The sequence below is a fragment of the Cibotium barometz genome, chromosome 45 (assembly GCF_041138505.1).
Source record: "Cibotium barometz isolate CiBa-2024 chromosome 45, ASM4113850v1, whole genome shotgun sequence".
Lineage (NCBI taxonomy): Eukaryota > Viridiplantae > Streptophyta > Polypodiopsida > Cyatheales > Cibotiaceae > Cibotium > Cibotium barometz.
This window is the reverse complement of record NC_141090.1, coordinates 34,011,231-34,021,494: the sequence shown is the minus strand read 5'-3', so window position 1 is coordinate 34,021,494 and position 10,264 is coordinate 34,011,231. Positions and strand designations below refer to the sequence as shown.

At 40.0% G+C, this 10,264-nt stretch overlaps 1 protein-coding gene across 1 annotated transcript; it reads right to left on the bottom strand.

The window, feature by feature from the left end:
• Positions 1–699: 699 nt before the first annotated feature.
• LOC147612681 (large ribosomal subunit protein eL20y-like) lies at positions 700–9,893 on the bottom strand. The gene is made up of 4 exons (XM_086783245.1): positions 9,736–9,893; positions 9,459–9,574; positions 9,231–9,294; positions 700–1,531 (listed from the first exon to the last, which is right to left on the bottom strand). Exons 1-4 carry the CDS (start codon positions 9,748–9,750, stop codon positions 1,190–1,192), a joined length of 537 nt encoding a protein of 178 aa, XP_086639371.1. The 5' UTR covers positions 9,751–9,893; the 3' UTR covers positions 700–1,189.
• Positions 9,894–10,264: the final 371 nt, after the last annotated feature.

Here is a 10,264-nt window from a genome sequence, read left to right as displayed (position 1 = left end):
ATATATGCTAATATGAGTGCCTTGGTAGCATGCTACTTATGATGACACTAAGCTATGACCAACAAGGCCTTCTACTAGCCCAAATGGACCCTCGAGACTAACAGGTGCAAGAACTCTTAATAGATTTAAGCTGTGCGTTTAACAATACAAAGTTTAATACGTGAAATACTTGTGAATGGTTGAGCACAAGTGGTTGAAAGAAGTCCTTGCTAACATTGGTGCGTATAACCCATTTGTCAATTGCCACACATGAGCAAAAGAAGGAGCACACGAAGTATAGCTTTGTAAGTTTTTGTCAGCCAGTTCATTGCACAGAGAGGGCCTCACCATGCCAAAAGACATTTTCCATGGAGAATGTATCTGGAAGCTGTATAGCAAAGTCAATTAGGGCATATGCACCTGCATGCTTGAAGAGAATCAAAGATTATACAGCCATGCTCCACAATTGTTGATGATGGTTTTCAAGTATGGGGTATGTCCTAGGAAGAGGTTTTGCATAAAAAGTTCACTGCCTTTCAAGGTGTTGGTTGGGAAATGGTTAGTTAACTAGAAGGGTACGAGGGCTTTGTTCGTGCCATGTGCAAAGGTGTGCTTAAACCGTCTCTTAAGTCATGAACTCCAAAAAACTAGTCAACAGGGCTAAGGTTTTAACATGGAGAAGATGGACAAAATCCAGCAAAAAACAATGATTCCCACCACTGGAAGTCATAACTGGTCACTATTCAGATTCAATCAGTAACAGTGCTGTGTATGAAGCTCACACTCAATAACACTGCATATGAAAAGCACCCATTGCAATATACTTGCTCACAAATTTCTCCTAGTTGAAGCTTATATAGGGCTTATTTATCTCCTACATCCAAATTTCTTCTAGTTGAAGCTACCTAGCCAAAACGCGATGTGGGTACAGAAATCATTGTTCCACAGTTTACTGCTTTCATGCCAGAAAAACCGAATTTGACATTGTATGAATCTTTATACAAGAAATTCCAAGCAGCATCAAGGGAGTGTGTTACCATGGATTATAACTTCAGCCACCAAAAGACATTCCAAAAACTCCCAATTAGTTCAACAGACTTCCAAACAAACATTTTGTAAGTGGGGGACCCAATTCCTTGTAATCTATCCACAACTGCTGCAAGCCCTTGACAGGGCAAATGTCATGCAAGTGTGTTTCCCAATCCATGTTCTAAACAAAGGTGTTTGGCCTGCTAGCCTTGTAAGTTGTCTTCAACTTCCTTGTGGGAGGGCGGATCTTGCGATAAATTAAGGGAAACTTGATCTTGGAATCATGGAACTGCTTGGTATTCTCACGCTTGCAAAGCTTGGCAGGAATGGTAGCTGTTTTAATGATTTGAATGCACGGAGCCCGCACGCGATGCCGAGAAGCCATCTCATCGTACATTTGCTCCACAGCTCCATTCAAGGTAGTGTCTCTGTACTCCTTGTACATGTTGTGGTAGCCTGTTCTGCTTTGGTATCGCACCCAGATACCGTAATTCTTAATAGTGGTTGGCTTCTTCTCGAATATCTGCAAAAGCCACACAAAAGCAACATTAGCTTGTAACAGTAGACCATGTGGACATACACACATGCAGAAAGCAAAAAAGGCATGGTAATTTTGATTGCTGAATCTTTCAACCTAAAGACTAGAGTCGCACAATTTGAACAAATAAAATCAACATAAATGTGCAATCTATGGTGAAGTGATCACAAAATACAGGGGATGTTCTAACCCAAAGTTAGTTAGGGTTAGGGTTAGGGATTGGCCAGGCATAGGGGCTGATAGAGCCCACCCAGAAGGCTGCGGACTAGAACGGATGAGGCTCTGGATTGCCTTGGATCAACCAACAGCTAACTCGAGACTAATAAGGCTAAGAGTAATACTAATAGCGGTTGACCAAGAATAGCTTGGTTATTACTATTTAAATGTGCTTTGGGCTAACTTATGATTAGTATGAGGGATCCTCGTGGTAGAGAAGTCTACCAAGGCGACAGACCTTATGGCCAAGGGTAGCTGCAAATAGGTAGGCCGTCTGGTGGCATGGCACACTCACAAGCGCGTTGTTGGGGCTTGGCTGACTCATGGCAATCTGGACATCAGGCTCGAGCGATGTTCTGGAACAGGACTTGTGGGTCACTTATCGTACTAACGCAGCCAACCTGATTTGACACAAACTTTTCTAACCTTAATTAGGTTTCCAGGTATGTGGGGATATCAAAGATCTGACATGTTGGGCTCAATGCTTAGAAGCGCGAATGAGCTAGAGTGCTTTTCTACATACGTCACACGATCACCTCCAGGAGCTTCCACATGTGGTGAATAATGTGTGCATTGATTCACATGGAAGGGAGGAGACCATGACTCGAAGAAGAATAGCAAGGGGACTAAATTTCTTCTCTTAAACTATTTTTTTTAATTGAGCTTTGTCAGCAATTTCTAGTGTTCTCAAGGAGGACACAAGTTGCTAAGGGCTGTACAACCTCTGTCTATACAGCTCTCCGCATAGCTCATACTACTGTGTGGACGTTCATAGCATGCCCAACTAGTATAGCTTGCTTTTATGCCAAAAATTGATAAGGTTATGTTTATGGAATGACAATTGAGCGATGAGTTTGTTACATACCTAACAATAACCCTTGGGGTTAGGGACTAATCCAACAAGGTTAAGGGAGCCTTGGGATTAGGAAAAGCAAGCAAATTCACATGGCTAAGGTTCATATTTAATAAATCCAAGCTTATTGGCTATTTGTGTTATTTAAGGCAACAATAAACCCTATATAAGTGAGTCTTGGGTTACTATTGTTTAATTGTGGTCTAGACCTAAACCAAGAAGCTTACTCCTGCCATGGACATTGTGGATCATAGGCAATCTTGCCAAAGGTACCTTAAGACATGCTCTGGTCGTATGGGACACCAGAGTTGATTAACTTGGCATGTGGGAGTGGAACCTTAGCCACTGGCTCGAGGGTGGTTGCGAATGCCACCTATGGAGCTTGCTTGCACCCTTCTATGGGTCCTAACCTTGTGTTTAGCTTGTGTATCATGTGATCTACTGTTACGTACCTAACGGTAACCCTTGGGGTAAGAGACTAATCCAACATGTTAGGGAAGCCCTAGGATTAGGAAAAGCAAACGGATTCAAGAGGTAAGATTCATATTTCATAAATCCAAGGTTTTTGGCTATTTATGATTGGAATGTTATTTATAGTAGCGATAAGTGAGTCTTGGGTTATTATTGATTCATTGAGGAGGATGATAGGAGAGCGTTAGGGGCTCTTTGAGATTGGACATAAAAAGCCCTAACGAGGAAACGAGTTTTCAATGTGCACAAATGAATGATCTTGATGAGACCTCCAAGTCTCCAGAAATCCTCTCGATCAAGCAAATTCTAATATTTTAACTAAGATCTACGAATGGCTCGATAAAGCTGATTTCATGAAACAAAATTTTGAACGAGATGTTTCAAATAACTCAGTATTGCTTGGAACTCTTTTCGATAACCAATTTTGGTGCTCAGATTCTAAATTTGCATATATCCTCGATATAATAAGTTTACATTCTAAGGTTTTTGACAATTGCCAAATTCAAGTGAGAATCCACGATTTAAGTTTGCAAAATTTCCTATACTAGAACCATGGTCACCATGAAACTCATTTTGGTGGCTTTGAAACTCGTTTCGCGTTTCAACATTGAAACGTTTCATGTGCACATTGAAACCATATCATTTCATGTGGGAAAAAAGGTAATGACTTTGTGTGCTTTTTAGCTTTTATAATTCTTTCTCTTTCCTTCTTTCATCTTATTTGTTCTTTTCTCTTCTCTTTTGTATGACATCTTTGTTTACTGATGATAGATATGCTGATATCATCTTATAACTTTTGGCCAATAGCTTCACATTTTATGTATATGATCATTTCAGTCCAACATTTCGTTGTCCACCTACTTGGTGTTGAAACATTTTGTTCCAAAATAAATCGTTTCAGTATCATTTCGTTTTGATAGTGAAACGTTTCGCGGTGACCTTCGCTAGTACAGCATGTTCATCCTTTTATCTTCTAAGTTGTCATTTTAACCATGATTATGTTGGAAGCAATATTTTCTCATGAAATGGTTGATATATATTAATTAACTTGCCAAAACATGCATTATGAATAGCAACATATCTAAGCTTGCCTTTTTCCTAAGGGAGAGAAGAGATGGTACCAAAACCATTGTATCCACAATCATCATATCCATAATATACGGTATATACCCACAAGATGACCTAATGAAGGTAGGCTACATAATTGATGGAGAGACAATAGCTAATGTCAAGCAACTTCGTAGAGTGCAATTGCAATGTGTGCTGGGATATTGGATCTCTTTGACGTCTTGAGAATGGCATTGGATGTGAGATCCTTGACTCTCGAGAATTTCTAGTGAGAACATAATTGCTTGAGCCAATTAGTGCGGGGAGCCTTAGAAGCTCTCTCATGATGGCAAAATGGTATTCCATGTTCGAAGAGATAGCCTCAATTTAGCATGAGGATAAAAGTTGGAGACACTCTAGATTTAGGACTGAGAGTTTAACACCATTAGATTGTCTTAAAGGACTCATAGAACAACCGCAAGTTATTAATTGTGATGCATAACTTGTGTGAGGAAAAAAAAAAGATGCTGCGAATCAAATTCCAAGACACCGCTCAACCAGCTTCACTCTTGTCTGCAACACCAAAGTAATCGTCTCTCTCTCTCTCTCTCTCTCTCTCTCTCTCTCTCTCTCTCTCTCTCGTTTTTTTTTCAAAAATTGAAATTTTAAAAAAATGGCTACTAAAATTTGGTTAAATGGAAAAATCCCCCAAATTTGGGCATTGAGTTGAATGCCCATTTCAGAAATTCCAAAAATGGACATTCAACTCAATGTTCAAATTTGGAGGATTTATCTAATTTGGAACAAAACCCCTAAATTGATTGCTCTAATCCCAAATTGGACCCCCAAAATCGGTTGCCCAATTCCACCAATGAGGGTTTGGGAAGAACTCCCAAATTCTAGAATAATGCCTAAATTTTAGGCAAAACTCCCAATTTAGATTTGGGTCCAAGTTTCAACCCTCTTGGCACCATGGTTCGGAGCGGAGCAACCTCGAGTTGATCGAGAGAGTGATTTTCAGCCAAAAGAGACCTATGGCTTGATACAGTTGTCATCAACAAATACAACCGTTTCGAGTTCTAAGAAGACGGTCTGTATTTATTGTGGCCAAGTAATGTCGAGTGGTTTGTAAATACCATGTTTGTCCACAACAACTTCAAGAGCGCCCACTACTCCAATAGGTACAGATGCACTTCGTACCATGAGACTCACTAGACAGTATGATATGGTGCTTCATCAATTGGAAGAACTTAGGTCTTCCTGGACCTTCTATGGATATACCATAATTTTTTATGGCTAGAAAGATGTCTGTACACGGCATTTGTTGAGCATCTAGGTCTCTTGTTGCACTGACACGACCTTCTTGAGGTCGATTGATGTCTCTAGTCGCGGTGTACGGATCACAAGTACGTTGTTAGCACTAGCGGCAAGTTGCGTCTTTTATGAAAAGCCACAACAATCACTTTCAAGTATTATGTAATTGAGATAGTATTAATAATATTTTTTAAGCTGTAGGAGAAACAACGTGGAGACACATACGTGAGGCCATCCAAGAGGTTGGACCAAAGAATGTCATTCAAGTGGTCACAAACAATGCAAGCAACTTCAAGTCTATGGTAATCATATTAGAGTCCACATATCCACACATTGTCTAAACACCATGTGTTGCACGCTTCTTGGATTTGATGTTGGAGGACATTGGCCCCATCCGTTGGGTTGCATCCTTGGTAGACAAAGCCAAGGAAATAATAAACTATGTGACTCGGAAGTCATTTGCACTTAGCTTATTCTGATCCCACTCCCAATGCGATCTAGTAAAGCTAGCGAAAATTAGATTTAGCTACATCTTTCTTGACTTGTGTCGGTAAGTCTATTTGGATATCAAATCTTCTTTTTGCTTGGTTTTCTTAGGACTTAAGAGGTTAGTATGATCTTTCTTACTACACATTCCAAAGTGCAAGCTAGTAAAGTACAACGATACGCTATGGCGTATGGCAATTGACCAAGAGTGAATCAAGTGGCCCGAGTCTACCATGCCTATTGCCATAAGCATCCAGAACACTATCTTCAACAATGAATTTTGGACAAAGGCTGATGGATTTCAAAGTGCATTACTCCATGTGGTGTCTATGCTACGACTCTGATGGTGAGGAAGCCGCCACACATGAAACTCATTAACAAGTTCATGAAGAGACTTCAACGAGTTATATCACAAGGTCCACATCACAAGGTCCACAACTATTAGACTTAATAGATATTGCTAGAACTCGAGTTCATGTAGAGGCTTTGACGAGCTATCACAAGGTCCACAACTATTAGCCTTAATAGGTATTGCTTGAACGATATTTGGACAATTCGATATTCATAATTTAAACATGATTCATAAATAAATCATAATGATTAAAATTTGGAATGCTCCTTTGTGACATGTCACATGTGTAGAATTCCTCTCATTCTGAGAATGCACTATCTTCGACAATGAGTTCTGAACAAAGACTTATGGATTTCAGAGTGCATTACTCCATGTGGTGTCTATGTTGCGACTCTCTAATGGTGAGGAAGTCACCACACATGAAACTCTTTTACGAGTTCACGGTGGAGAGACTTCGACGAGTTATCACAAGGTCAACAACTATTAGACTTAATAAGTATCGCTTGGACATGAGTTTATGTAGAGACTTCGACGAGCTATCACAAGATCCGCGACTATTAGCCTTAATGCTTGAACCATATTTGGACTATTCAATATTCAAAATTTAAACATGATTCATAAATAAATCATAATGATTAAAGCTTGGAATGCTCCTTTGTGACATGTGACATGTGTAGAATGTCTCTCATGCTGAGGATTTCTGAGAGAAAATGCTCTTGGTTCCGAAGGCCTATCCATTATGTTGCACACATTCTCCGTCCTAAATGGAGAAATGATAGCCAGAGATCTGATCATGTGCTTTTGATCGCATGGAATGAGTATGTTGAGAAGATTAGGCTTACAAGTTCTTTCATAAGAGGTAAGCTCATCAAATGCACTGAGAGACTATAAAGCATTATGGGTGGCATCAAGGACCAAAATAGGTATAGTTTGTTTGTAATTTCTATTGATATATATGTTATATAATACATACCACATTATGTCTAAGTTCTAACACCTAACTTGCTTTTAGTATCAAAGTAAACACAAGTAAACTTGAAAAGTTGGCTTATATCAATGCGAACCTCCGAGTGTCAGAGAGATTTAGAGGTTTGGACACTATGGGAGCATTGAGTTGAACGACGACGCAGGTGGATTATAGAAAGATTAATGTGAGGCTTGCTAATGTCACAACTATAGCCCAAACCAATCGTGGATGATATCTACAACTTCATCCACGAGGACATGATGGGATTTACGCGCCAGGCACGCTCCTTCATACGCCATGCAACCCGTGCTCACAAGGAGACATCCATTGGAAAAACATCTGCAACAACAAGAGCCCATCAAGAAGGCCATGGAGACGAGGACAATCTATCTAGATGAACAAAGAGATGAATCCTTTAACCTCCAAGCTTACTCTCACTCTCTGAGTGAGAGTGTTGATAGAGACTAGGCTAAGAGAGCCTAGGACTATTTGGATCATGGTCTTTTTTGCTATATTACATTCTTTTTTGGACTCCAATATCGTCCAGTTAACTATTAGATTTCTTACTTAGTCATACATACCACTAAATCATCTTAAAACTTTAAGTTATTAGAATCTTAATCTAGACTTGTCAATGACTCAATGGTCATGACCTCATGAGACATATATATATATATATACCTAGATGAATCCAGGAACATGAATCTAGGTAATGATCTCATGAGACATGCTTTTTTTAATGTTATGTATATGACTAAGTATAAGTAAATCGTTATCCAAGGTCACAATCAATAATATATTGTAGTTTCAAATTTTATTCGGTAATTGTCGATTGGTTACAAGATTTTGATACTTTTATATTCTTCATTGTATGTTATTAAAGTAAATAAGTTTGAAAGTCCAAATTTAAAATTTCAAATCTGGATCCCAAAGTGGAGAGAAAAATTGCACTTCTTCTCTTCAATTGAAAGCTAAAACTGAAATTTCAAATTTGGACTCCCAACCTTCAAATTTGATGTACATAATCGTTTCAATGTCCACCTACCATGTTTTATTCCAAAATGAATCATTTCAACAACATACGATAAAATGTTTCGCAATCGCCGATAACCTTGGTAGAACTTTAGCCCATGGCTCGAGAGAGGATTGTAAGCACACACCCTTCTTTGTGCATGCTAATCTTGTTTATGCGTATATTAGAGACTCTTGGGAGGATTCTTTTGTAGTTGGTGTCAAAGCTAACCTAATTGCAAAAGCGAGTAAAAACAAGGTTACATATCGTTTGTGTTTTTTAAGATCCCCCAAGCCATAATCCTCTCAATTGCCATAACTGCATTTTGAATCTGCAAGTAGTAGATGCTTGCATTTTGAATCTGCAAGTAGCAGATGCTTTTCTAAGTTTTGCTGAAAGGATAGAATTCATGTCGATTCTGAGAGAAGGGGGAGAAAGGGGAGATTCGTATGCATGAGTGCGGGTGAACTGTCCCACGAATACCTGTTTTGAAAGAAGAAAACCCTAGTTTACCTCTGATTTGTCAACGTTGCAAGTTGTGTATGTTTCTCTTCTCCATGGTGCAAATAGCTTGAGCGCAGAAAAAGGCTCCAAACAGATTGATGGCATGTATTAACCAATATCAAGGTATTGAACAGACTTCAGAATGCGCAACCCAATGTTGCACAAACCACTTAAGCTAGTATCTGCCCCAACCGGTCCCCCTCCCAAAAAAAAAACCCATGGACTGTCGGCCCTCAACATCCCCGCCCTTCCTTGGAGTACCCCAAATAGCCTCACACCCTTCTACCCCTGATCACATTCATCGTCCCATTACTTCTCGGTCTCCCCCTTCAGAGCCTTTCTACCACAAAACGGCCAAATTACCATCTCCCTTCACAGGCAGTGAGCAAGTTCTATAGCTTGCAAGCGTTCCATCACATAAAATACTGTGAAATACAAAATTGTAGGGCAGGACAGGCTAACCTCGTTGATTGCCAGAACCTGACCATGAGATTTCTTCACTTTCTTTAATTTCCTCAGAAAGTACCTGCATTGGCAACGCAGTAAAGGAAACAGTTACACCTTGCATGCACAATTTAAAGTGAAACAAAAATCAAAAAGAGCATTAAAATGAGCTTATCTCCAATGCACTTGTAGCACAAGTCAAGCTTGCACAGGCAGAGATCCAAGAGAAAGAGTGAGTGGAAGTACCAAAACTTCGACTTGGCTCGCACTTCGTTGGTAGCCCAAAGCTTCATGCGAAAGATCTTGGGCTGCTCATCTGTGGCTGTAGGCAGGGCTCTCCCCACCACTTGGTACTGATGGAACTGCGCGCGCGCAAACACACACACACACACACACACACAGAGAACTATTAGAGAAAGTAAACCAATTGAGAGAAACCTCTCTCTCTCTCTCTCTCTCTCTCTCTCTCACACACACACACAACACAAGACAGAAGCAAGAAGAAGAAGAAGAAAACGCGTACCCTGAAGTTCCCCATCCCTGCTGCAGCACAGAAACGCCCACGAGAATCCAACCCCGTCAACTCGTCCAGTCTCTGAAAACGAACAACAGGCAACACCCACCCAAGAAAACATTCACGAAGACCCTAGATCTGACGGTTGAAAATCAAGCCCTATCCAACGGTTCACATCTCACGCACACCAGCAAGTACTTTAAAGCGCGCCTTTCATCGTTTAGGCGAAGGGTTTAATAAAATTCGATCTTAAATAGGGGGGGATTTGGTTCTTCCACATGGTTAAGTGAATATTTCTTCCCAATCAAATATCAGTTGGATGGCTCGGCGGGGCAGGGAGAGGCGCCGATGATTTTCTTTTTAGAAGGGTTTCCACAATAAGTCATGCTAGGTTTTATAATGTCAATATAATTATGTATAATGATTGTGTGCCACGGTATCATTTGCACAATTTAGTAATATCGGCACATTAAATAATCATCCAAGTCGGCACCTTCACTACAGAAACTAGAGAGAATTCATTAAATAACTATCAAAA

What these genes read in the sequence shown, in the direction of transcription:
- LOC147612681 (XM_086783245.1), bottom strand. An exon ending in CGAGCCAAGTCGAAGTTTTG is followed by an intron (nt 9,295 to 9,458) that starts GTACTTCCACTC and finishes TTGCCAATGCAG; the next exon opens with GTACTTTCTGAGGAAATTAA. An exon ending in AGGTTCTGGCAATCAACGAG is followed by an intron (nt 1,532 to 9,230) that starts GTTAGCCTGTCC and finishes TGGCTTTTGCAG; the next exon opens with ATATTCGAGAAGAAGCCAAC.